Source organism: Ammospiza caudacuta, chromosome 8 (genome assembly GCF_027887145.1).
Source record: "Ammospiza caudacuta isolate bAmmCau1 chromosome 8, bAmmCau1.pri, whole genome shotgun sequence".
In the NCBI taxonomy this organism is placed as follows: Eukaryota; Metazoa; Chordata; class Aves; order Passeriformes; family Passerellidae; genus Ammospiza; species Ammospiza caudacuta.
Window position 1 is genome coordinate 17,156,927 of NC_080600.1, and position 27,738 is coordinate 17,184,664.

Consider the following 27,738-nt stretch of genomic DNA (forward strand, 5'->3'; position numbering starts at 1 on the left):
GCTGCCCTGCGGAGGAGGCTCCGCGGCCGCTGCCCCATCCCGAGGCCCCCTCAGGGCTCCCGGCTCAGGCACCGCCCCGCGGGCAGCGCGAGCGCCCCTGCTCCCGCGCGGCCCCGCGCGCTTCCCCCCGCCGCCGCCTTTTGAACAGCCTCGTGACGTCATCTCGGGGCGGGCGCACGTGCTACGCCCCCTGCCGGGTCCCTCCCGGGGGGCCCATGGGCGGGCCCGATGGGCGGGGCCGGGGCCGGGCCCGTGCGTGGGGGCGGGGCTGGGGCGGTGCGCAGGCGCGGCGCGCGGGCGGGCGGCGCGCGGAGCGGTGCTCTCATGAGCCGGCGCTGCCGCTCGGCCGCCGCCGCGCTGCTGCGGGGGCTTCCCGGCCCCGCCGCGCTGTGCCTGGGCAGCGCCATGAGCCTCTGCGGGGCGCCGGCCGCCTGCGCCGCTGGGCCTGCGGGCGGCGGCGGCAGCGGCAGCGGCAGCGGCGGGGGGTTCTCCGCGGCGCGGCTGAGCCCGCCGTGGCTGCGGCTGCCCGAGGTGCCGGGCGCTGAGCCGCACCGCACCAACGAGCTGCTGCTGCTGCTGCCGCCGGCCCCGCGCGGCCCGGCCCCGGCTCCGGCCCCGGCCCCGCAGCACCACGTCGTGTACTTCCCGGGGGACGTGCAGGTACGGAGCGCGGCGCGATGGGGGCCCGGGCGACGGAGCGGGAGCGGGGAAGCGGCGCCGGAAGGACTGTGAGGGTGGGCAGTGCCCGGCTCCCGCCGCGGCCGTCGGAGCATCTCGCTGCCCCGCACGGTCGGGCACGGGGAGCGGGAACGGGCCCTTCGGAAACCTCGGCTGGAGCAGTAGGGGAGGGGAGGGGAGGAGAGTCGTCCTCACAGAATCGCTTAGGTTGGAGTTCATGGAGTCCAGCCTATGACCAACACCACCACACCAGCTACCCTGGCGCTGAGTGCCATGTCCGGTCTTTCCTTCAACACCTCCAGGGACGGTGACTCCACCACCTCCTGGGCGATCCACCCTGTCTGTGAAGGGTGCTTCCTAATGTCCAACCTAAATCTCCCCTGGCACAACCTAAAACTGTGTCCTCTTGTCGCCTGAAAGAAGACACCGACCCTGTCTGCCTACAGCTCCTTTCAGGGACTTAGAGCGAGCAGCAAGCGCTCCCCCTGGGCCTGCTCTTCTCCAGGCTGAACACACCCAGCTGCTCCTCACAGGACTTGTGCTCCAGCCCCGTCACCAGCCCCACTGCTCTTCTCTGGGCTCGCTCCAGCCCTGTAGCGCTGCCTGAGGGTGACAGTGACAGGGATGGCAGTGTCTGGAAGCGTGGCAGGGAGTGTCAATGAGGTGCCCGGTTATTTTCCCCAGGCAGAGCACCGTGCAGGTGTATGGACATCCCAGACCCTGCCCTTTGGGAATTCGACAGGCACTGACACTTTCTCAGCCTGTCCTGAGAAGGCACCTGTGGTCTCTGGAGTTGGCGAGAAATTGCAGAGACTGAAGTGCTGTCCCCGAGCATGTGGTTATGTGTTATCTCTAACATAACATGTTCTGGTAGCCAGCTAATCTCTATTGTCATTACTGCTTCTCAAAAGCAGAGGTAGTGCCTTCTTCTTCAAGGGAAAATGGCTTTCCCTTCTGTCAGGTAAAGATGCAGCATTTTGTGTGTTTTTATTTTAAAGATTGGGATGGCCTATGAAGACTTGTCTGTTTGCCATTCTTGCAAATGGCTTCATTATTCCTTAGTAAAATAAATGAACTGGTATTCTTTGCCATTAAGATTTCAGACATGAGGTTCATTCAAGACTTGGGGTTTAATTTCTTTCCAAAAATGCCCTCTATGGATGTGAATAAGGCAGCAAAAATTTCCTACAGCTGAATGAGAGGGGATATTTTTGTTTCTGTATAAAAATCCAGAAAACTTGCTACAAAGTTTTAAGTCTGTTTTTGTTTTGTAGTGAGATAATCAGTATTTCTGTAGATAGAGATAATACAGTAAAATTATGTATTCTGTGTCATACTAAGTTGAATAATACTTTCATTTTCTTTTGGTGTGAAGTCAACAAAATTATTAATATTTTCATGTGCTGACTTTATTGTATTGATCTTGGGGGTATTAAAAATATGTTGTAAAAATATTAAAGTAAGCAAGTCAAAATATACCAGTTTCTTGTTGTGCAAACTTAGAAAGTAGGAGCTTCTAATGCATGGGGGGTTTTTACAGTCCTTTCTGTAAAAAAGTACTCCTTTCTCCTTTATAAACAGGAGTACATTGAAGCTGAATCTTTTCACAATGTAGTAATGCCTATTTTCTATTTTTTTAATTTTTCAGAACTATCATGACATCATGTCTTGCCACCCAGAAAACTTTCAGTGGGAGCACTGGAGTTTTGAAAATGTTGCTACCATACTGGCTCGCCGGTTCCCCAATAGCTTTATTTGGGTCATAAAATGTTCTCGAATGCACCTGCACAAATTCAGCTGTTATGACAATTTTGTGACAAGTAACCTGTTTGGAGCACCAGAGCACAGCACTGACTTTGGAGCTTTCAAGCATCTCCATGCTTTGCTGGTTAATGCGTTCAGACTCTCTCAGAATATTCTGCTGTCCCAGAAAAGTGTGCACGGTGTCAGCAAAGATGCAAAAATAGCTGCTTGTAAATCACAGCCACAGTCTGTTCCTACAACAAATGGCTGCTCCTCCAAAGAAAGGGAGAGAGATTGTGAATGCTCTAATAATTCTGCTGTCAATGTCATGGTCCCCTCTGCTGTAGGTGCAGCATCCTTTACTTTGATTGGCTTCAGTAAAGGCTGTGTGGTTTTGAACCAGCTGCTTTATGAGCTGAAGGAAGCCAAAAAAGACAAGAATACAGATGCCTTCTTAAAAAACATAAAAGCAATTTACTGGCTGGATGGTGGTCACTCGGGAGGAAGCAACACTTGGGTTACTCACCCTGAAATGCTGAAAGAACTTGCAGAGACAGGAATTAAAGTTCATGCTCACGTTACACCGTACCAAGTGTTTGACACAATGAGGTCATGGATTGGGAGAGAGCATGAGAAATTTGTACACATACTTGAAGAATTTGGTGTGGAAATAAATGATCAACTGCATTTTGCTGATGAAGTTCCCTCCTTAGACAACCACTTCAGAGTTCATGAAGTATTTTGAGACTGTATGTATATGAAAAATATATTCTTTGTAGAAGCACTTTTAACACTGTAAATGTTGTCATCTAGATTTTCAGCTTTGAGCAGATGCTTTCTAAACAGAATACTAAATCAGTTCTGTGTTGCTAATAGATGCTATATATAAATTTCTGTAGCATAAAAAGGCTTATTGGGACCCCATAACTATAACAGATGTTGTTTTTTGATTCCTGGGAAAAAAGTGTTATGAAGAACAATCCTATGCACGTTTTTTTGTTAAATGTGAATATTTATTCCTGAGCTGTTGGAAGAATTTTTGGTCCTGGATGTCTAATATATACTGCATTTAATGGGACTATAAAGTACTTGGGAATTTCAGATGTGTAGATACTCCAAGTTGAGTGCTTCCAGGGCTAAAATTATTGCTCTTTGTCAATAACAGATGTAAGGTTAGTTTTTTGGCTTAAGGAAATTGATTGTAAGAAGAATGTTAGTTATATATTTTGTGGAGACTTGTTTTATTAGGTAATTAAATCTTCCAGTTTTGTAACATTTTTCCTGTTTGAAACAAAGTCACAAATACTCACCTTTGGAGTAATAGTGCCAATACATTTCTCTTCCTTATGTGCGCCTTGCCATTTCTGTCACTCTGAAGTTTCATTAATGAATTGTGTAGTATCTGCTAGTGAACAGCCATTTCACCTGGGGGCTTGAAAATTGTGAGTAGCTATGTTACGTAACCAGGAATGTTGATTAGGGTGTAGCTTGTTCGTGCTTCAAGATGCCCTGCTGTTGCTTTGCTAACTTCTGTAAGGACCAGCAGTAATACCTTTGTTATCACATCAAGGGTGACATCCCTACCTTGGGATGGCAAGGTTGTACTTGGTAATTGCTGCATTGATGTTGCTGTTAATCAAGCCATAAGCACATAATCTATCACAAGATGCATTAAAAAAATTCAGACTGTCTTGAGTGTAGCTCTTTCAAAATGCCTCAGTTTTAAAATCTATTATCTCCTTTAAATGTACTGCAGTAGTTGCTTCTAGAGCCATCCAAAAACCTTATTTTTGGAGCCTAATTTTTTCTTACAGAAAAGAGGCCCTCTAAATAGAAAGCCAGCCAGATTTGATACAAAAGATGTCATCTGGTTCAGGCACCAAACCTGAGTGTACTTAAGAAAGAAATACTGAAGGATGGACAATGACGATATTAATGGAACTTTTCTACTGTTGCAAGTAATTTCCCATTTAGCTACAAAGCTTAAAATCATCCTTAAAGACAACTGCAACTATTAACAATGAACCAGTAACTCCAAATGGTTTTGGATTTCCTGGAAGTATAGGAATACAAAAGCAAGTTAGCAAACCTCTGTGAAGATTACACAAACAATTGTGGCTAAGTTCTGGAAAAAGGCATTTTATTCAACTTTGGTTCTATGTTTGATGGCTTAGTGACATCTCTGCCCTGCTCCTTGTTTCCCATGACTCTTACACTGTGGAAAGGAAGTTTCTTCTATTGGCATCATTAAAACTTAAAAGTTTCCCTGTAGACAACTTTTGGCAGAAATTGTGCACATCAGTGATCACTGAATAATGAGAAAAGTGTGTTGTACTGCTAAGAAAATTTTCTTAACACTCAAAAAATTAAGGGTGATAGAAAGGATTATGCATACAGTGTGCACCTTACAATTTGAAAGAGAACTCTATCACTAATAATTAGATTAATGTACCTAGTTCATCCAAAGAAATCTGTTTTAATTGATGGAGAAAAGTGCAATATGCAAACAAACTCTAAAGAACCTGAAATTTAGTTCCATCTGCTTTTTTATGTTAGGCTGTTTCTTGGAGATTTCATTCAATCCTATTTGTTGATTATCATCTTAATAGGCTTATAACAACTTTTTAATTTGTTTCAAGGAACATTTTTTCCCTTTATGGTCCTTTTGATAATATTTGCAGCATATGTGAGGAATTTTTCTGTAAAGGAAATATGGGTCACCTAAAGAAGTGGTTTTAATAGAAAGCCTGCAAATGTCTTGAAATATATTTAACCATCCCCTTACAAAATAGTATTTTAAAAAGTAAAGCAACAAAACCCCCAGAACTTTCTATTGCTTTTGCTCCCTCAGTTTCAGACTGACTAGGCTAAGTTGGGTGTGCTAAGACTTGCCCAATCTAATAACACTGCAGATCACAGACCGATTTCTAAACAATTCTGTGCCTGCCAAAACATCAGAACTACGTTGCTGCAAGCTTTTGGAAATAGCTATTAAAATATTGACATTGTCTTCAAAAGTTTCTGGATGGCTGTCCTGTTAAAATAATACTAACCTGTTTGATGGAGGCTGCCTACAATAACTCTTAAATAGGCTCAAGTGTTGCTGCATTACTTTGAAGAATAGGCACTTTGTTGTAAAACTAATCTTGTTATGAGACCTCGTGTTGTGGAGGGAAAACTGACTGGTTGTTTTTCATTCTTTAAACAGCTGTAGTACTCTGTTGGAATGTGCCTCTGTCATTCATTACAATGCACGCTAAAAATAAATTTTGCAAACTATGTAGAAAATAAACTATTTCTAATGGGTGAAACCACTTTGATGTGAGTATAAAACCATTAAACAAGGAATGTGCAGTTTTGTGGATTAAGTTTTAGCAGGTGTTTGTGGAGACCTAGTTTAAAAAATCAGATTTATTTGATGACTTGTCTTCAAGGAGGCTTTGTATTTGTGTAGTCAGCATCCATAATTTTAAAACAGCTTTCTGGCATCTCACAAACACGGGAAAGCTGGCATGAAGCAGTCAAGGGTGGGACATTTCTGCGTTAGGATAAAATGGGTCATAGTTTGCATATGCCCATTTTTCAACATTAACTGTAAAGGCAGTTTTTAATAAGCTTAGATGTAAGTGCCTAAAGTTAGGTGGCTCTCCTGCTAATAGTGCTGTAGTTCAAGACACTTCTGTTTTCTAATGGAGTGAGCAACTTTACACAGTCCATAGTACAACCTAGTAATGACTGGTGTTCTTGTATTACATCCTTATTTCTGGTACATTTTGAGACATGCTAACATTTACTAAACTGTAAACTGCTAAATTCTTTTAAAGCAAGGCTTGATTCTATGAACTTGTCCAGATGACTGAAATAATTTTATTTTGTATGAATCTAAACCACTAAAAAGTTTGATAAACTTCTTTCCATCAGGGACTGATTTAGCCAGATCTCTGCAAATGCAAAAGTTGGCAGTATGAACATAAAATTTACACTTGAGTGTTGAGGGGGCTTGAGAATACCAAGCTGACACCTCCCTTTTGTGAATGGAGACCCAAGGAATGGCAGCAGACGCACAATCAGCACAGTAATTCTCTGTACCAGTACCTTGAGAGGCTGCTGGCAGTTAGAATGATGGCTGTGCAGGCACAGTGCTGGAACACAGCTTTGTTGAGCCCTGCAGGCTCTCTGAACCTCTCAATTCAGTCCTAACACACAAAGAATATGCTCTGTTCACCTCTGCAATTCAGACTGGGCCCTCGACATTACCAAGCCAACAAAGCCAAGAGGTTACCCCAGCCTAACGGGCAGAGAGATTCTGTCTCAGCAGTATGCACAAGCAATCCTTGTTCCTTTCTGAACAAAAATTTTGGGAGACCTATTTGTGATCCCAAATTGAAATTCTACCCTCAGAACGTACAATGATGCCCATCAGAATCGCTTGGCTGGTTCCATTCATGCTTATTCATTGAGGTGGCCGGGTGCCCATTCACATGGTACCAGACTATTTTCACTGTGTTGAACTGCCAAGAAGAACAGGTTTAGAAGAGTAATCTGCACAGTGTTCAAGCTCCTGCTCTTCTGAAGAAAGCTTTTTTCCAGCACTTTTTTAACACTACACATTTATTTTGTCTAAGAGCTTTTGACAAGTTATAATTCTCCAAAAACGTTGCTAGAAGTAACAGACTTCTTGCTAGAAGTAACTGACCTAAGTCAGATAAATGCTGCATTCCCCAAACAGCACAAGTAGTAACGTTAGAGGTGTTTCAAAGAGACAATGCCTAGCCTATCCTTTTTGTCAGATCCCCACCTTTATTTCACAGGGCTTTTGTAAGCACCATGATCTGCTGAAAAAGTAACCTACAATGCCTCAACAGCAGACTCCGTCCCAAAAGGTGCTATGCAAACCCCCTTTCATATGATAACAAAACAGCCCCAACAGGTTTTGTGTCTACTCCACAACTATGAACTCCACTGCAGAGACCAGGACTGTATCTGAATGGATTTGTGGGCTCATTAGTGCCAAGTGTTTCACAGCTGCAGGAACAGCAATGCTGTCTGACTGCACTGAGGCAGTGACAAAGAAGATATTCCCCCCAGTGACACACTACTGAGCTAGGAAAAGGATAAATCATTTACATTGCACTCAAGCTGCTGCACAATTCTAAGTGTAATCTGGCATGGCTAGTTTTTGCTTTTTTCTCATATCCACTCTGTCTCACTAGAAGGGGGAGAAGAAACTCCCTACACTAATTGCCAGGTTATCACTTAAATAGAAACCATGACCATTACATCTACCACCAATGGCTTGCTTGGACCTCCTCAGAAACCATATGGCTTTGCTAAAATTTAATGAGGCTGCATTCACAAATACGTGCAGTTACTTCTAAGCATACATGCTGTCAGCCCACATACCAAAACTTTTGTTCAGAAAAATTTAAGTAGAGCATTCCAAAAAAGTACAGTTCTAAGTAGAGGCACTGCAAATATCTGCCTCATTGTAGAAAAGAGACCATCTCCAGATCAAGCAGACTGTGACTGCACATGAAAAACTAGGAAGAAAATCTACAAGAGGAATTTTGTTATAAAAGAATGTTTATTGACAGTTTTTATTAGTCTCACAGAAAGTGGATGTAAGTACAGATGGAGAGTTTCCATACTAACATACAATTTTCTACTTGCAAGGGACCTTGCTGAATTGCAGTGTGTTGCTTTATCCATAATCATTCCTGTAGGCCTTTTCTTGGATACGTAACACCATTCTCCGAGCATAAAAATCCCTGTATTCCTCAGGTAGTTCTTCAAGTGTTTTCAAGGCTCTGTCCAAGATCTGTATAGCTCTAGAGGCTGCCATGGGATCTTTATTTCCGTAAGTGTCAGTCTTATCATAGGACTCAGCAGGAAGGTGCTTCCAAAAGACATTCAGTGCCACTCCAAATTCCTCAGAAATTACATTATGGAACCACAAAGCTGTAGAAAGAACAGTGCCTAAAATAAAAATTACTGTCCAAAACTTCCATGTGACTCCAAGCAAGTGTAAGAATTACCCAAACTAAATCTAGTTAAGGAAAAGCCTCAACTACTGTATTTTTCTTTATTTATAAACATCCATATGAATGCATTGCATTGTACCAAATTTAAGAAGTTTTTCAAGACATTTATGCTGATCCATAACTTCTCATAAAAGTAGCAATTGCTGAAGCACAGAGGTACTCAAATGTAAGCAAAAGATAAGCATAGGGTGAAAGAAAGACACCTTCCCTTGCTCTCCTCCACTCTAAATGCAGGTATCTATTTTCACTTAGTCCCTAACCTTGCACGTGTTGTCCAGGCATTAATGTAAACCACCAGCATCAGCCAGCTCACCCAGGCAAAGTTGCTAATCTTCTCATAATGAAGGCATGAGGTTTCTCAGCTGAATCATCGTGACTGTGGTAAGGAAGCCAAGACATCTTTGCTTTGTTGAGTACATTTAAAGAATCAGTTTAATATGGTATATTTAGGATATTTGAATTTTAAGCTAAAAGTCTGAATACTGTGTTTATTGCATTTTATTTGCCTGTAGGTGCTGAAGACATAGAAAAGTTTATTCTGAGAAATAAACACAAAGTTTCTTCCAGGTTAGGAAGAGGAACTGCTTCTACCTTCTTCATAATAACCACACACATTCCTCCAAAAACATCTTATTTTTCAGTGATATGCACTGCAGGATGCTGACAAAGCACCATTCTCTGGACTCAAAAACCCCAATGCTCCCCAGTCAGTCTTAAGAGAGCTGAATGTGACTCAGGTTTGACTCCGCTCACCCACTGGCAAAGACAAACGAGTGTCTGGACTTCATAAACAGAAAACAGGGACGCTGACATCAGCAGCAGTGTGACATATAACTGTCTAACTGTAACCAAAAGTTTATTCAGGAAGAAACAAAGGTAAGTTCAAAATTAAGTAACAAGTCAAAGGCTAAGAAACTATTATAAAATAACTTCCTAAAAACCTACTACCTTCTTGTTTTACTGACCTGTTTATATTGCCCAGATAATGTAAAAGTGACAGGATAAGTCATATCTGCTGCAAGCTCACAATGAGTTAAAATAAAATCAGTAACAAGGAGGAGTCAATAGGAGTAATTCAAATGCCTTTCCCTGACTACCAGAATTTGTCATGTCAGCCCAGGAAACAGCTTTCTGCTTGTGCAGAAAAATTATTAAGACTTGTGTTTCCATTCCCCAAAGATGATTATTAATCTTTAGAAAGTCCAATAACTTTACCATCCGTAATTCTCATCAGATCATGTGCCTCAAGTGCCAGAGCTACAGAAGAACAGAAATTTTATTTCACTCAAATTGTCACTAAAAAACTCAAGTCACTGAAGTAATTTCAGATTTCAGAAGGCAAGTTTATAGTATTAATCTATTAAGACACAAGTTCAGGAGCATAGAGCATACACTTGAGGGAAAGCAAGATTTGTAGGTAGATATAATAATACTGTTTTTCAGGTTAATTGTACAGTTGGAAGAAGTAAATTAGTTTTGCCAACATTGGCTTTCAATGCTTCTACTTATAACAGAGAAATGCTTTAGGAATCTCTTACCATCTCCAGAAATCATAAATTAGAAACATGACAGTTTAATACCATGCCATGGTCAGGAACTATTAACTGCTTACCTGGAATAAATAACACATCTCCTGCTTCCAAAACACACTCATAGCGCTTGGCTTTCACAAAAAGGGGATATTTCTCCATGTCTGGGTTATCCACATCCAGTACCTCTGATTTAGTACCTAGGAAAATTTCAGTGAATAAATAGTCCCACTCTTCCAATAGTAACAAAGCATTATCATATTGCTGGAGATGGCAGTTCTTGAATCAAATTTAGTCCTGGTTTATTTCTCAAAACCAAGAAAACCTGATGGCAGCCCTCATTTACTGAAGAGATGTTCTCCTCTTGTCTGTATTTGTTCTGTAACTGCAACCTTATTAACACTAAAAACCACTTTTCCTGACATCTAAAAAACTATTTTGAACCCAGACAGAACATTTTACTCCTTCAGTTAGGTGTTGAAAATAATCAGACAAAGCTGCTGTTTTCCTTAGCTTTGACTAAAGCACAAATAATCAGAGTTAAAGGAACAAATTATATTCTTTTATAGCAAATCATCTGTTAGTGATTATTTTCTACAGTGCAACACTTGCGAGTTGAAAAGCTAAGATCACCAAACTCCAATCTAGATACCTGTGACATGCATACCTGATAAATATAAATACGGTGCATCTCGAGGACTGTACAAAACAACTCTTTTTCTCCCTGTGACTTGGATTAAGAAGTTGTCCATCACCTGGGATGAGCATAATAATAGAGATGTCAGCCAAAAGTTGATTGAATAAATACATAGACTTCAACTGATCTAATTATTAGCTTAAAAAAGAGTATTAATAAAACCTTCACATGTTAAGAATTATCTTATAAATAAATTTATTCAGAACTCACTGCACAGTGTTAGAAGACAACCTTATTTGGAATCTATTGCATTGGAGCCAGAAACCACTACAATCATTGCACAGTTGGCAGTGTATTGTACAACTAGATTTTATCCTAATCTGGCCATTAGAGTAAAAAAAAAAAAAGGAAAGCAATGTTGAAGACAAAAGTGTTTAAAGTTACTGTATTTCAGATTTTCTACTGAAACTCAAAACAGTTTAAAAAAGGGAAACAAAATAAAACATCCTTTAATCTTGCAAATCTGGCATTTGACATAAACCCAGTTGAGATATTATGCCTAAGCAATACAACATTTAAAACTCACCACACCACAGAATGTGGTTCATTTTACTGCTTCAAAATATGTGAAGTTTGTTATTATTCTCTAATCTTTGACAGAGATTTGCACCTTATTCTTTCAACTCTGTAATGCCATCTGCAATATTTCATGCTAAACCCATGTATTACCTACATCATAATGTGTCCATAACTGTAATCCAGCTGAGCTGATGCGGAAGACACTAGAGAAAAACTGTTCCTTCTCAAAATACTCTGGAATATGAACATCTTCTGCTAAAGTAGGAAACTGCTTCCTGATATCTGCAATATCCTGAAATAGAAAGGGCATAGAGAGAGAACCATCTATGCGCATTTAAATGGGGGAGCACTTCACATTAATTTCCAATCATATGAAACGGGGTTAGAACTTCAGCAATGGCAAAAACCTGAAATCAGCAATGTTTTTCAGCATTGACTTGCCAAATGCCATTAATAAGAACAGCCAGAGCCAGAGAGCTTCTCTTAACCATGGCTGCTAGGATTCACACTGCAGGAGCAATTGGTCAGCATAAATCCTTTTACATTAGTTTACAACAAAAACTAAAGAAAGGCCGTTTAACAACGTACTCTTCAGTGACCAGCTCAGCTCCCATGCAACAGCAACTATTCTAGACACGTTAAAGTACTCTGACATAAATCCAGTCAGATTCACAAACCATGTGACCCTAAATAAGTTGTATGACAACAGACTTTAAAAAATATTTCTAAACTGCAATTTTACAATATTAGAACTGTAATCTCTAGTAACTTACCTTCCTAACATCTTCACCCACTGATCGCAAATAGTACTTTTCATCCTGAAGAGAACACAAAAAGAGAATTGTTTGGGGTTTTTTAATAAGAATTACCAAAACACATAAACAGAGAGCTTGTATTTTCTCATTTATCTAATGCAGAACTTCATTAAAATATGGTATAAATAAAGGGCATCTACAAATTCAGCTTCGTTATACTGCCATTTACTGATCCCCGTAGGAGGATACAGGATGAGTAAATAAAGGTGGTATAGAATGTAATCTTACCCCCTAAAGAGTTGCAGCTGGGTCAATTATTAGGATTAGGAGCAGGCCTAATTTTAATAGGCCACACCTATAGCCAATAAGAAGAGTGGTATAAAAGAGTAGATTGGTGGGACCTGGGGTCAGTTGGCTCCTGTGACAATAGGGAAGCATCAGTGCTTAGAGGAGCTGCCTACAAGAAACATCAAGGAGGTATGGAACTCTAGCAATGTGGAACCCTTGCACTGTAATGACAATAGAACCTTTGTAATATAATGACAACAGATCCCTGCAGCTCATCTTGACAAAAGGGAACAATAAATTAACTGAAAGGGGAAGAGTAAATAAAGTGTGGGGGGACTGATTAACTGCTTCAGTATTGCTGTTACTGAACAGACTCAAAGTAAATGCTGATTATAATTTAAGTTCTTCAGTATATTGATGCAGAAAATTATTTTATCGCCTTCAAAACTTACAGCAACCTATGCAGCATAAAAGGTAAAAAAGCATATCTCCATTCAAAACTATTTGCTTCCTAATCACAGTTATCTGAAAAATACTTAGCCTGAACAACGATAAGTAGAGATAACCACACATTTGCTACTCACAAATTATGTTACAATATATCTAGATTTGTGTTTTGATAGTCATCAAATTCTAAATGTCTTCATGACATTTTCTTGCAAACCACACAAATTATATTGTTGTCATTCTAAAGCAAGGTTTGATTTCTAAATTTCATACTGGAATTTTTGCTCATGTAAGCAGTTTTTGTTAAGAAAAACAGGATAACTGAAGTTAACCACACTGTAGACATGCAAAAAAACTTCTGAGAATTTTGTTCAAACATGGCTCATAGAAAGAGGCCATGAAAATATACAGCTGATGGAAAAGTAAAAAGGCAGCTGTAAGCAGTAGTTCCCAAGCCTGTTTCTGTAAATAACTAAGTTCTCAGGCACATTTTTATAAACAGCAGGGTTCTCAGGCAGTCTTCTCATAACAGGTAAACATTCTGTCCTTGGCTGTTTTGGAAAAGTAAAAGTAACAGACATGGAGGTTTTGAGAACCATTCATATCAGGGTGAGAACACAAATCTTGGTTTCAATAACAAACCACAGGTATTGAAAACAAAAGGAGGGATCAATGTTTAATCTGTAGCCTATGATGAGCTTGGGTTTTGCAATATGTATGAGCTTAATTAACACTGTTATACATGTGCCTGGTGGATCAATAAATCGGAGTTTGATGCCCATCAATCCGATGGTCGTCTCTCTTCGCTTTCTACAACTTCTCATGTTTTTTCCTTTGGCATCCACACACAAGAAAGTTAAATTAAAGATCAAGTCTTTTCCTGAAGTAAGACTTTAAATTACAGTTCATCACTTTTCTCCAAATACCAGCAAAATAACCAATAGAAGAAACTGTGACACTAAGGAAATTACCTCAGTAAGAAAGTACTCTTTATGCTTGACTTCAGCTGCTCTTTGCACAAATGAATCAAAAGGCAGAGTTCTGAAATAGAAATATTTGAATTTATATCATGAGTCAGTGTAACAACACATGGTCTAAACTCTAGATTTATAATAAGCTCCCTTACCATATCAAGTGCAATGGCAGATGCAATAGGCTGCTCTTATTTTTTTAAAATAATATGATGACTAATCAGTGTTTGCAGCAGGTGTTTGAAGAGTTCTCCCAAGACAGAAATCCTACACTCAGAAACTTCTGTTTAGTGAATTGTTCTGGTATGTATCCAAACAATCCTGTAGTAGCTGAGGCTGGAAGCACCCTTGGAGCTCCTCCAGCCCAAGCCCCTTGCAAAGAGCAGGGTTCACTACAGCAGCTTGCACAGGACAGCATCCAGTTCTGTTTCATGGAGACTCCATAATCTCTCTAGGAAACATGTTGCATTTGTTCCATTGTTTGAGTAACCTGACCGTAAAACAGTGTGTCTGTGTGTGTTAAAGGGGTTGACAGAATTTCCTGTATTTCAGCTTGTGCCCATGGCCTCTTGTCCTGTCACCATGGATCACAGAGAACCCGGCTCCATCAAGTGTTCATACATTTTAAGATCCCCCCTTGAGCTTAGGAGTTCTGAATGGTCTGAGTCACAGAACAAGACATTTTTTGCAGTCAAATTAGGACTCAAACTGTGGCAATACTTGCTTAACTGTTTAGGTGTGTCATTTTTAGGCTTGTTTACTGTACTTTTTTCTAAATTTGCAGAAAAGTTCAGCATCAATAAAACTCCCACAGGGAAGATGCACATATTTGTATCTATGCATTTTCTGCTATGAATTTGTGCAGGAATACAGGTATTACCTTCATTTGTACAGCTATAAAATTTATTTCAGTTATATGGATTTTTTTTAAATATATGCTTTCTCAGCTCCTCAAAACACAGGCATCTCAATATTTCAAATGTTTCTTTGCAGCTTTCCTTAAATGTACTAAACACAGCTTCAGAAGATTCAAGAAGAGTAACTGGGCATTAGAGCTGGTTCCTCTGAAGTCAGTAAGTGTGACATATTTATCTACATAACAGGGGCTTTTCATGCAGATTACAGATCTTGGTATCAATTGATAGCTGAATGGCAAACCAAACACAATCAGCAACAGGACATGCATTCATTATTATGAATTCAATGTTACATTCATGCAGCTCACCATCTCACACTAAGTGTCACTGGATAATTAACTATTGCATGTAAATATCATTTCACAGCAACCACCAAGTACCCAGGGTTAAGAAGAAACCATTCTCAAGCAAAATTTTTCTTGATCCTGTTATCTTTTCTACTAGAATGTGAACCTGCATGTGACAATACTTAAACCAGTTCTCTAAACATTTTAGGCTTGCTTGGAATAGGCAAATACAAAATCCACTGAAGTCAATGGAAAACCAAACAAAACCCAATGCTCTGACTTCAGCCACACTGTTCTATCATGTCTGCTGCTGAAGAAAGAGCACAGCTCTCACTACAGCTTAAACTGATGCATTTTGGTGCTACCACAGCTCTGCCCTTGCTATCTCTGCCCCCATCACCCCATCTCCCCCCTTACAGTAGCACTGGCACTCATCTGACCCCCATGTGAACCTGCTTACAAAGCTAAAACAGCAGAAAACCATTCAGATTTCTGCAGCACGTCACAACCTGGCTGGATGAGTTCCAGAACCAACACAAAAACAGGGCTAGGAGCATGCAACTCACAACAGAACTGCAGTACTACTGATGTTCATCAGTTTAAACTAATGGAACTGCATGTTGAGTCCTCAGAGTTTCTATTCTTTCGTTTCTACTTACTGTCCCTTCAGATTAGAATGAGGGGCTTGCTGTGGAAAAAGTCAAAGTTTCCTGAATTTCAAGTGAAGCATGTGAAAGTCCTGACACCTGCCTTAATGAAACACCATCAGAGCATCAGAGAGTCCATTTGGCTGTCTACAAACCTGCTAAAACTAAGACTCCAGAACAACTGTATGTGAACTCACAGCAAGGAATACTAAAAAAACCCCAAAACAGAGCAGGTGGTATAAAGAATGGAGATAAGACAAAGTTATTCAAGTACTCCCCAATTTTAGAGATTCAATAGTTCATTATGCAGTGAGCAGAATGCATCATGGTTGTAATTGGTGTTTATTCCCTGAACAACAGGCTCCACTCAGACTTGTGGCTTGTTTACAGCATATGCTCCCACCTGCTTAGAAGTTTAACACACTGAGCACATCCTGTTCCCACCTGGGGAAAACAAAAACTGCTAAAATTAAGGCATTTACCCTTGAAGACAACCCAATGACTCAGACTAGATGAACTCTGAAGAAATGTTCTGGCAGTTACATAAGAGAAGCTCCAGAGGAGATCAAGGTTTTTGTGGCCCACATCAAGACTGAAGAGCTGGTGAAATGTGTGGTATCCAGCGGTCTGAGCATTCTGAAAGCTGCACATGCTAACTTTGAAAGGAGCTTGGATTTAACCAGTTACACCCTTTCTGGAGTGGAATACCATGGCTGGCACACACACACCAGCATTCAAAGGGGATCAGACACACAGTGAGTCAGAAATTGTCACTATTCAGTAACACTGAGAATGCACCACATAACTACAACAAATACCAGGCTATCAAGCATAGATATCAAGGGTGGTTTGGTTTGTTTTTAATTAATGCCTGCAAATGCCAGACTCAAATTTCCTAAAACAGTGCTCTGACAAAATACCTTTGCAACACTTCATGACACCATTTTAAAGGTGCTGTTTGGGCCCTCATTTCACCCTCAAGGTATTTATTCAGGCTGTAGAATTAATAGAAGAGGGAGAAACCCAGGACAACCCTTTGATACATAATGTAATGTTTTCACAAACTATCTTCCCATTCCCACCCTCAGCTCCAAACAGATGCACTGTATGTCTGTAAGTTACAAGCACATGCCTTTAAAATGCAAGAGGCTTTGGAGTGAAGTACCTATACATAAAGTTCTTTCTGAGGAAATCCATCTGTGGCACTGCAGAAACATGAATCTTTACTTCTTTAGGTCCTTCAGCTTGGCTCAAGTAATCTATTGTCCATTTGGTGGTGCAAGTGCCCAGTTCCAGTCCTGTCAGCACTACTGGCTTTCTCTAAGGAACAACAACAAAATTCAGTGGTGAAAAATCACAGCATCCAACAGAAAATAAAACAGAATGAATTTTTCAAATTACATGGAAGGAAATGTTTCTTTGTAAGTGTTGTAAATGTTTCTTACACAAGGTTACAACTAATCTGTTCACAAGCAATGTGAATCAAAAGCTGAAAGTTGAAACAAAATGCAGCAAATTATGGAACTGTTTCTCTATTAACTACATGGTCTTTCCTAGTTGGGTAAGGAAGGATATGGAAAGGCAGAGACATTTATAGCCCACACTTTGTGCTGGGGCCATTTAGGAATCCATCCAGATGAAGAACTAGATTTAGTCCTTCTAGCCAAGGTTTAGCACAAAACATGTAAAAGCCGACACAGTTAAGGTGCAGCCTGTGAGCTGTGGTGATGCTGTTATGTTCTCATGAGAGAAAGAAGTTCTTTCCACCTGTACCAGGTTCCTCACTGCTCACAATCACAAACAGGTTTGATCCAGCCAGCACACAAAAAGCAGAAAGACACTTTTGCTTTTAATTGGGACCTCGGAGGGTGGGGAGGATAAAACAAAAGATGACAAAGCAACAAAACTAACGATCACACTTTTTAACCACTGCCAAACGCACTGGACTCTTACAGAGATCACCTGTCGGGTTGGACAGCTCAGACAGGACCTGCCTATAGAAGCTCCTTGCTCCTAAACTCCCTCAATAGATCAGGGCACCTTTCCGGGAACACACAAACGCAAACCCTGGGGTTGGCCTGCCCCAGCAGTGCCCGCTGAGGAGCAGTCTCCGGACGCCGCCTGCCTTGCCCTGTGTCGCCGTGGAGGCCCGGCCGCCCCGTACCCGCGGGTAGATGTCCCGCAGGAAGCGCTCCCGTGTCACCCCGTCCAGCCGCTCCACGGCCTCCGCCCGCCGCTCCATGGCCGCGGGCACCGCGTCCGCCCCGCCGCTTCCCCCGGAAAGAAGAGCCCACGCAGAAGCGTTCCTGCCTCGCCCCCTGGGCAAGGGCCGAGAGCCCGCGGGTCACGGAATTGTCAGGGTTGGAAGGGATCTCTGGAGAGCATCGAGTCCAACCCCTGCCACGGCAGAGTCACCTGCAGCAGGTGACACAGGAACATGTCCAGGTGGGGTTTGAATGTCTCCAGATATAGAGACTCCATGGCTTCCCTGGGCAGCCTGTTCCAGTGCTCTGCCACCCTCAATGTAAGTAAGTTCTTTCTCAACCTGAGGTGGAGCTTATATGTTTTAGTTTATGGCCGTTACTCTTCGTCCTGTCACTGAGCACCACTGAGAAGTGTCTGGCACCATCTCTTGGCACCCGCCTTTGAGGTATTTCTGTGCATCCATGCGATCCGCTCACAATCTCCTCAGACCGAACAGGCCCAGCTCCCGCAGTCTCTCCTCATGAGCAGAGATGCTGCAGCCCCTTCGGCATCGTTGTGCCATCCGCTGGCCTCTCCCCAGCTGCTCCTTGTCTCTTTGTACTGAGAAGTCCAGAACTGGACACCGCACCCAGACGCGGTCCCAGCAGGGCCAGCAGAGGGGAGGCCGCCCCTTTCCGGCGGTGACCGGGGCTCGGGTCCCCTGACCCGGCGCGGCCGCAGCCGCCGGCAGCCGGGACCGCTCCGCCTGCGCCGGAACCAGCGGTGGCCGCAGCCGTGTTTCCGGGGAGCGGGAGTTGCTGCGGACAGGGCGGGGCCGCGCCGGGCCATCATGGCGCTGCGCTGCGCGGCCCCGGGCCGTGTCCGCTGGCTGGCGCGGGCGCTGGCGGGCTCCGCCCGGCTCCTGCCGCCGGCTACAGCCCCGCCGGGCCCCGCCCGCACCCGTCCACCCCAGCTCAGCGCCCAGGCTCGGTTTGCCAGCAGCGCCGGGTCTGGGACCGAGGGCCCTCAGCGGCGTGTTGTGGTCGTGAGGATCACCAGCCCCTTCGCCTGGCTCCGCACCCGCTTCTACTACCTGCTCATCCGCCTCTACTTCGACCACGAATTCAGCATCGAGGAGTTCACGCGGGGAGCCAAGCAGGTGAGCGGGCCTGGGGCCTCGGGGCGAGGAGCGCGGCCGGCCTGAGGGGAAGGAAGGGTCCTGCTGACCCTCCCCAGGGGCTGCCGGTGCATCCTCTGGTTCTTTAATTTCGTGGAGTTATAGAATCAGTTAGGCTGGAGAAGGTTTCTGGGATAGTCACAGATTAACAGAACGGGTGAGGTAGGAATAGGTCACAGTGGGTCATCTGCTCCATCCTCCCTGCTCCAGCAAGGTCGTCCTAGAGCACATGGCCCTGGACTGTGTCCAGACAGATCTAGAATGTCTGCAGTGGGGAACACTCTGCAACCTTTGGGCAATTTGTTCCAGTGCTTGGCCACACTCAGTGTAAAGAAGTCCTTCCTTGTGTTCAGGTGGAACTTCTGTGCATCAGTTTCTGCCCATTGCCTCTTGTCCTGTTGCTTGGCACCACGGAGCAGATCCTGGTCCATACTTGTGGCACTCACCTCCTGTAAATATTTATACACGTTGATGAGGTCTCTCTCAGCCATCTCCTCTGGAGGCTGAACAAGTCCCTTAAGCTTTTCCTGGAGGAGAGATGCTCCAGTCCCCAATCCTTGCTGCTGGACCCACTCCAGGAGCTCTGTGGCTGTGTTGTACATTGAGTCCAATGTATCACCAAACACCACTTTATCAGCCAGTTTCTGGCATCAGTGCCATGTCCACTCTTTCTTTAAACATTTCCAGGGATGATGACTCCACCACCTCCCTGGGCAGCTCATTTCAATGTTTGACAACCTTTTCCATGAAGAAATTCCTCCTGTTGTCCAGCCTGATGTTATATGTGTGGACATTATAGCACAAATGTGCTCCTGTGTGTAAAATACACGGAGTTCTCCCCTGCCGGCTCCAAGCACCACACTTCAAGGCAAATGATATAAGCAGAGCTTTACTTTCCCTCAGGAATTTCTTGTTTTCCCAGATTCCACAATTAAAATGAACTGGTTAAGCCATCCCCCAAAGCAGCATGAAGGAAGGTGCTTCCAGATGTTGTAGAGACTTTAAGGAGCAGTGTGTCTCCTCTTAGCAGGTTTTCCTGAAATGATCAAGTTTAGACAGGCATAGAGCTGGTGTATATATATTTATTTCTCCAAGTTTATGAGCCCAGTAAGCCTTGTCAACAGAATGTGTCAGAGAGGTAAGTATCTCAAAGTTAGTCATACGAAAATTACAGAATTATCTGTTGGGAAACTTTTTATTATTATGTTTACATTTACAAAAAAAAAAAAAAAAAAAAAAAAAAAAAAAAAAAAACAAAAAAAAACCAACCTAGCTCAAAATAACACCTTGGAGGAAAAATGTTAAAATGATTAGGATCAGTTCAAGAGAGGAAAAAACCCACAACAAATAATTTGACACATGTGTGGAACCACCTGTTTTACCTTGGTCTGGTTTTTGTTAGGTTTTGTTTTGGTGTTTGTTTTTACTTGGTGTAGAGTCCTAAATACACTGTCCTTCACAAGTGCACTACTTGAATGTGTAGAGGCATAATTGTATGTAAATATGCCTGCAAAATTGAGGGGAGAAAGGAGAGCTGAGCTTCTTGAAGTCTAGAGACTAAACCAGATTTGTAAAGAAAATTTGTAAATTGCAGCATCAGTTTTGATTGAAACCAGAAGATGAATGAGAAGAGGGCAGGGGAACAAAATATCTACAGGGAAAGACATAGAGTGTTTGAATTATCAAAATGAGTAAAAGCAACATGCAAAATACTGCAAAGCTTTTTTTTTCTTTTGTAAACTGTGAATTCACCTATTGGAAGCTTTGATGTTTTAAATAAGAAATGGAAAAGAACTTGTATATTTTTATCAATTCATTAAATCACTCTTGTAATGCTTTAGGAGTTACATTTCAATTGTGATACCCTCTGCAAGTGGGTATTGAAATCTTAAATCACAGAATATTTGGGTAGCTTGTCATACACTTATGGATTTGTCTGAAAAGTAAGCCAGCCTAGAGTTACTTGTTCATGTTTGGTTTTTGATTCTGTTTTATTTTGGTAGGCCTTTTCTGTTGTTTCAAAGCTGCTGTCTCAGCGTAAACTTGACCTGCTGGAAGAACTTGTATCAGCAGAGGTAAATGCTTTCCATCTCCTATCCTAGCAGTTGATTGTCTGTTACAAAGTTAACATGGATGCATTCAGCCTGGCATTACCTACAAGTTGCCAGTTTGGTTTAATTTGGGAAAAACAGTGTAATGTGACATAGGGTGGGCAATTTTTTTGTCCTACAGCTTTTTTATGTTTATTTTAAGGCATGAAACTTAATTTGAAGTTATTGTACTTAAAATAAAATATATTTTAGCTGTTGAGCATAAGGACCAAATGCCAGAAGGATTGCTGGTGTACCAGGAAGGATGGAAAGGCTGCAGGCTCTGGATGGCAGGTGGAATTGTGTGTCTCTAGGTGTAGGCAGGTGGCTGAAGCTGACTCAGTCTGTGCACCAGAATTCATGTGAAGAAGGAAACTGGTTTGTGCTCATCCCTGCTGCAATGATACATTCCCACCCCCATCAGATCATAGAGCTGATTACTGGTTTTGGCTGGAAGGCCTCAGTCTTGTGTCATGTCTCAGGGATGTGACTGACCTGGTTAAACATCAGTGCTGTGTTTTCTGTGTTTTTATGGATTTTTAATTGCTGAAGTTGTCTTGGCCTTCCCAGGGCACGGAGGTAACAGATGCATCAGAGTCAAGTGGAGGAGACACTCCAGGTCTGTCTGCCTTGTTACAGGATGTCAGCATGGCCTGTCCTATTGCCACCCATGCCTTTGCAGCAAAAACTCTGGTGCTGTTCTAGTGCATCCCCTCTGAACAGTGTTGCCTCCTCTCTCTGAACACAGATAGCAATAAAACGTGAGTTTGTTTCTTGCGGTTCTGAAAGGGCATCTCCTCTGCTCCCTCTTGAAAGAACTTGCTCTGGTGGCTGTAAATTTTTCAGGTTTACATTGATGCAGAGATTTCATGTGAGCCAAGGGTGTAGTAGATGAGGCTGTGATCCCAGGCTACTTTGTCATTTCTTTGGCCAGTGAATTTTGTACCTGCAAAATGTACTAGAAATCAATGTCTCCTAGTGAAAATTGCCTCTTGCTTCCATGTAACCTCTGCATTTGTTTGTTATTCAAAAATGGTAGATCAAATTAGGGTAAAAAAATTAGTATTAGTTAAAAATAAGTTCTGTAGTTTCATCCTTTATTGTGACTTGACTTTCTCATGTGGTGTTTGGGTGCTACCTCTGTGCAGTTTTTGCACCCCACCATTTTCTACTTGCACAGCTGTGTGGATCACAGGACACTTAGATAATATGGATGTGAGTGTCATAAGGACATTAATTACCAGGGGAACAATTTTCAGCCAGGTCTGATTTGCAAGGGTTTAAGCTTTTTCTAATGGAGTATGGATCACAAAATGGCAAAGATAAGCTCATTGGTAATGAAACTGATTTTCAAGGAAATTTGTGAGAGATAGCTCAAAGATACCGAATCCCAAGCTTAGGAACCTGCACGCAGCGAGGATTCAGCAGTGAGAAGGCAGAGTGTGACTGTGGATCCAGCTTCACTGGGCTCTTCTGGGCTCACATGGCTTGTGTTGCTGCTGCTGTTTTGACAGTACCTTTCCTAAACATTTTTTGAGATGCTTGGTTTTCATTTGTTTTGAGCAGTAAGTGGAGCTTCTTCAATGCTGCTGAATTAGGTTTTAGGAGTGCCCAAACTTCCCAGTGCTTTTTCACTTTAGCTGTTACATGTGTTAGACAAATGTTTTAGCAATACAGCTCATTTTATTAACTGCAGTAGAAATAAAATGTTACTTACATTTCCTAATGAAAAACTAAGTGACAGTTTTTCTGAATTTAGGTACTTCAGGTGCTGAAGGAAAAGATTTCTTTGCTCCCTGACAGCCACAGGGATGCTTTAGCAGCTGACATTGATGCAATCATGTACACAACTGAAGGAGATGTTCGCATTTACTATGATGATGATGGTATGTTTAGAACCCTAAAACATTTCAGCAGTGAGCAGTCTTATTTCCTGGTTTTGCTACTAAACAGACATTTTCCATGCAGATGTGGTTTTGAGTACTCTTTCTCATCCCTTATTTCTCAATTAGTAATTCATCCATATAAAATTTCTTTATTTCCTTTTTAATCAGAGACAGAGATTATTGTTAATACATCATGATACTGTTTTGACTTCTGTCTGGGTTTTCCCTTCTTTTGAACAGAATTTTATATTATTAGTCCTCAGTAATGTGAAACAATTATTCAAAAACAATTATTCTAATATATGCTGAAAGCTGTTTGCTTCAACACTGAAAATGCATCCTGCATTGCACCCTGCAAGAAGAATAGTGAAGGCTGCATAATTAAGTAAATTTTGCTGGTTTAGTCTTTCTGTCATGAAATACACTTTGTTCTAGGACTCCTTGATTGGTTTGGGATTTTTTAAGCTCATGCTGAGCTCAGACATGTTTTTCTTTTTGTTGGATACCTGCATTGTGTGCTCTGTTCATTATCAGACACAGTGGAGATGATGTGTGGATCTAACCCTGGGTCTTCAGTTGAGCATTTCAAGTTGTCAGACCCAGTAAGCATTTTTCCTGGTTTGGGAAATAGGAATTTATTTTTCCCCTCTTAGATTGCTCTCCTGTTTGAACTACTCTGCACACATTTGTTGTATTAGTAGTTAGCTTTGGAATTTGTGGGAACCAACTTTTTTTTATACAGTTTCATTGTATACACTGTCACACCACGTTCACGATAAAATACGTGTTTTTTTTAAAGAGTGTATTTTTATTACTGCTAAACAGCATAAGTATGGCATAAAATAGCTTGATCACTCATTATTCTAACCTGTATTCTTTATGGCTGAAGTCAACTGTCCTTCCAGGGTCTCACTAGAGTATATGCTGGGTAGCAAATAGGAACATTGACTGCTAAGAAGCATGAGATCTAACTTAAGTTTTGATTTATTTCCAACAGGAAGAAAGTTTGTTAGCATCCTGATGTGCTTCTGGTATCTGAATGGTGCTAATCTACCTGACGAAGTACCAGGTGAAGCCAAAGTCTTCCAGATTGTGTTTGGAGATGAAAACACAAAAGAAAAGAAACATCTTTTAACAGCTAACTATGAGTAAGCTTGCTTGTCCCTTTCTTTTCTCATGCTCATGAGGTACCTGTGGGGTAGGCAGTTCTGCAAGCACTCCCATTGTGCCACTGCAGAACCCACTGGTTTTCATTTACTCTGATTCTAGTCTAAGTTAATTCTCATCCAGCTTTTCAGTTTTGGTTTTAGGGCCAATTTTTTTAAATACCCCTAATGTCATTATGTTTTTTTCCTTGCTTCTGGGTTGATATTAGTGAAAACTTCCTCTGTAAGGAAGAGTGGTATTTGGAGCACTGAATGAGGTTTCTGATCCTCAGAGCACACATTAGGAAGATGGATTTTCATAGGAATGCTTATAAATAATGTCTGTGTTGGGGTACTGATGTCAGAGCAGTGCAGAAAATGTCTACACAGTTGGCAAAATGTATTGAAAATAAGATTCTCAGAAGCTGGGAGAAGTGAGGATTTTGGTGTGACAAATGTGGTATGATCAAGGATTTCTACACCCACATTTGAAATTGAAAACTTGGAGTCCAGGTGATGAGGAGCTCTGAAACAAAGGTAACACTCATGAGGAGACCAGTGCTTTTTGCCTGGGTAGATTGTTGTGGATCCATCCCTCAACTGAATTCAGCATCTTCCTTAGAGTTGGAGGTTTCTGAAGTTCCATTAACCTTGAGAGCCTTCCCTTTAAGCCTAAATATCTTCCCAATCCCACTTTGCAGGAGTGGATTTGCACAGGATTGCAAAGCAGTGATATTATACTGCTCTTGTCCATGACATGCAGGTCATTTGAGAACATGAGAATCACCTTGAAGCTCAGACTTGTCTCTAGATAGGGGAGACTCGGTGCTACTGTTAACTCAATCTTTGATGTAGTTCTGAAAATGTATTACCTTTTAAACTACACTTCAGGAAAGAGGAAAATTTTAAAGTAAAATATGGAGCACATGATTTTCTTTCACTTACCATCCCATTAAATGAGACCCTTTACTTACAGATCAAGATCTTCTCTAAAGTTTACTCATTTTCCTGCTGTGAGAGCTGAGTGTTTTCTTGGTATCAGGGTCTTTATAGTTGCTGCTTGATCTTGTCTGTGGGATCTGAACCAAAATGCTCTGAAGTCAATGAATTCTGTTTCTTACTTTGGAAATAATTTTTATCTTCCATTTTGGGGCATAAGCATGAACGTTTAAGTAGCTTTTACAGAATAAGTTTGAAGTAAAATATTTCTTCATCATGCCCTGTAGCTCCTTAAGGTCAAGTAAATCTTAACAGCTCTTCCCTTATTATCTTTCCCTTTTCAGGTTCCAAAGGGAGTTTACAGAAGGAGCAAAACCAGACTGGACTATTACACGGATTGAACATCCAAGGCTATTAGAATAAATGCCTTCTTACAGCTTTTTTATGTACCACTGTAATTGTTTTGATGTAACAAATACCAGGCTTTTTGGGGTCTTTTTTTCTCTTCCTGCCCTTTCCTCCAAAAGAGGGACAAATTTTCTATGTATGATTTCCAAAAATTCTTTCTGAAGCTTGCACTGTGCTGCAGTGTTACAGCAGAGCCTTTTCCCTGAAACAGGCTGGTAGAAATTTAATTGGTTCCAGTGCTCATCCAAGGCTTTTAGACAGCACAGTTTCATTGAGGCAGGTGTAATGGATATGTCAATTTCTTACATTCTGACAAGAAATGGTACTATTTGAAAATAAACAACACTTAAATGATTGATGGCCTTTCTGAGTTACTTTCCTATGTTTTTTTTTTTCCCTAGGGACTGTACAATATATAACTGAATAATATGCAAGATGAAATAGAGGTAGATGGACTTCTTAGCTTGTCTAGCCTCAGCAGTTCCTTTTGAGGTAATCTTGCTTTTGAATATATTTGAGGTTAAGAAAGTTAGAGCTGCTATTAGTATTTGCTACAGGATTGGAGAAAGAAAAAGCTTTTAGCATTGCACTGGGAAAATGGATCAAACATATGTATGTTTTGGAAAATTAAAAAAAAACATTCCTTTCAATTCAGTAATATATGGGCAATTCCAAGTTTTGAGAATTATGGAAGAAAGATCAGTTGAAAACATTAATTTAAAGGGGACCTGACAGTGAAGTTAAGTCCTCTGTTTGAAATGTATGTTAAAGAAATTATCAAATCCTTACAATCAGATGTTGCAACTGAACAATTTCCTAGTTGCCACTTTCTCTCTGGTTTCTGGAACATGAGAATCCTGGTGTAAGTAGCTGGAGGCTTTTCTATGCAGATCAACAGGAAATTATAACAGGTTTCTTCATCCCCTATATCATCTTCAAATATAAAGCTAACTTTCTGCCGAGGCATGTTGTAGACATTAGTGCAGTGTTTTGAAAGTGTTAAGTGTAATTACTAAGATTCATAGTAATTGTAATAGAAGGTATAAATGAAATTTTCCATAGTTCAGCTCTTTTGATCCAATGACTTAATGAGTGGAACATCTAAAGCTTATCAACTCGTTGATAACACACTTTTGCTGCAGAAGATGTGATTGGAAATTTACATGCACCATTTTATTCTTTTGAAGTTGTTTATGTCTTGTGGGTTGGAGCCAAAGGGGGCAGCAGTTTGAGGTTTGGGATTTTTTCCCTGCTTCTGATCTTCAGTTGAAAACTTATCCTGGACACTGCAAATCTCCAACAGACACAGAACTGCCCATGGATTTATTGCACCATAAATAAATCAGAAAGGCATGTAAATGACTAAGCTTGCTGTATTGGAAAATGGCATTCTCCCCCACTGAATAAAACTGGTGTAGTTAAACTGGATTTATACTCTCATACTGGCTTCAGTAGAAAAAACACCACCCTACCCCAGAAAAACCTTCACAAACCAGCCCCAAACCCAACTTTTAATGGACAAATGTGGAAGGTTTGCCTCATTTTACCTGCCATCCATAAATTCTCTGTCATAAATCTGATCATCATAGCAATTAATCAGACTGAAGTGATGGCCACTGAAGGGCATTTGTCATTTTATGGCATCCACATTTTCTTTTGTGGAAATACTTTCTTCTGTGTCATTTGTTCAAGCAAAACAAGAACTTCTGGGTTTCTATATTGCTATCAAAAAGTAGCAATAAGCAATTATTTTAGTATAGTGGCTCCTAGTGAATATATTTCTCTATGTTATCAAGGTTGCCAGAAATTCTTATGGCAAAAAGGATGAGTAAAGGGTTAACTGTACTTCATCTCAAAAATGGAGAGAATATTGTCTTGTAATTTGGGGATTTCCAGAGCTGCCACTCAAATACCTTACTCTAAAAATCATAATGCTATCTTAAGTATTACAGAATTTGAAAAAAAGACCTAAAGAAAGTGTCTTATTAAAAACATCTTCCTGATTTGGGAATAATGATGCTCAGCAGGTAACAACAGAGCAGTGTGGGGAGCTCTGTGTCATAGCTTGCTATTGCTCCCAGTTTCCCTTGCTGATCAGTTCCAGACATCGCCTTGGAAATGACAGTGTGTAAGGATAAGGGTGTGCTTCATTTCCCTTCAGTTTCCTTGCCTGGTGTCCATTTCTGTTGCCTAATGCCTGGGGACAAGTACAATTGTAACTATGGTGTGCAGCCATAATAAATAAATCCCCATTTCAAATGTTTGCAGTTTTAGCCTACAAATGTTTCCATTCAGACCCCATTAATTCTTGAATTGAAAACAATGTTACCAGTTTGGTAGTGATTTTGGGGGTAAAATTCATATCTCTATTAGCAACACTGACATGTCTG

General features: G+C 41.4%; 3 protein-coding genes across 5 annotated transcripts; 2 read left to right on the plus strand and 1 right to left on the minus strand.

Moving 5' to 3' along the window:
* The first annotated feature begins 324 nt into the window (after positions 1-324).
* Positions 325-5,934, plus strand: C8H2orf69 (chromosome 8 C2orf69 homolog). Its single transcript, XM_058809552.1, has 2 exons — positions 325-660; positions 2,327-5,934. Exons 1-2 carry the CDS (start codon positions 325-327, stop codon positions 3,164-3,166), a joined length of 1,176 nt encoding a protein of 391 aa, XP_058665535.1. The 3' UTR covers positions 3,167-5,934.
* A 2,052-nt stretch (positions 5,935-7,986) lies between these two features.
* Positions 7,987-18,260, minus strand: TYW5 (tRNA-yW synthesizing protein 5). Of its 3 annotated transcripts, none has more exons than XM_058809803.1 (9): positions 17,684-18,260; positions 16,685-16,839; positions 13,669-13,738; positions 11,981-12,025; positions 11,362-11,499; positions 10,659-10,746; positions 10,075-10,191; positions 9,678-9,719; positions 7,987-8,379 (listed from the first exon to the last, which is right to left on the minus strand). In XM_058809803.1, the coding sequence occupies exons 1-9, from the start codon at positions 17,759-17,761 to the stop codon at positions 8,123-8,125; spliced, it is 990 nt and encodes a 329-aa protein (XP_058665786.1). In that variant the 5' UTR covers positions 17,762-18,260; the 3' UTR covers positions 7,987-8,122. The 3 variants fall into 3 exon arrangements, with proteins under 3 accessions (XP_058665786.1, XP_058665788.1, XP_058665787.1); XM_058809805.1 differs by lacking the exon at positions 17,684-18,260 and adding an exon at positions 17,473-17,640; XM_058809804.1 differs by lacking the exon at positions 9,678-9,719 and having other exon boundaries at positions 17,684-18,239.
* A 277-nt stretch (positions 18,261-18,537) lies between these two features.
* On the plus strand, positions 18,538-26,770 carry MAIP1 (matrix AAA peptidase interacting protein 1). Its single transcript, XM_058809573.1, has 5 exons — positions 18,538-18,862; positions 20,884-20,955; positions 22,730-22,856; positions 23,854-24,004; positions 25,285-26,770. Exons 1-5 carry the CDS (start codon positions 18,554-18,556, stop codon positions 25,361-25,363), a joined length of 738 nt encoding a protein of 245 aa, XP_058665556.1. The 5' UTR covers positions 18,538-18,553; the 3' UTR covers positions 25,364-26,770.
* Positions 26,771-27,738: the final 968 nt, after the last annotated feature.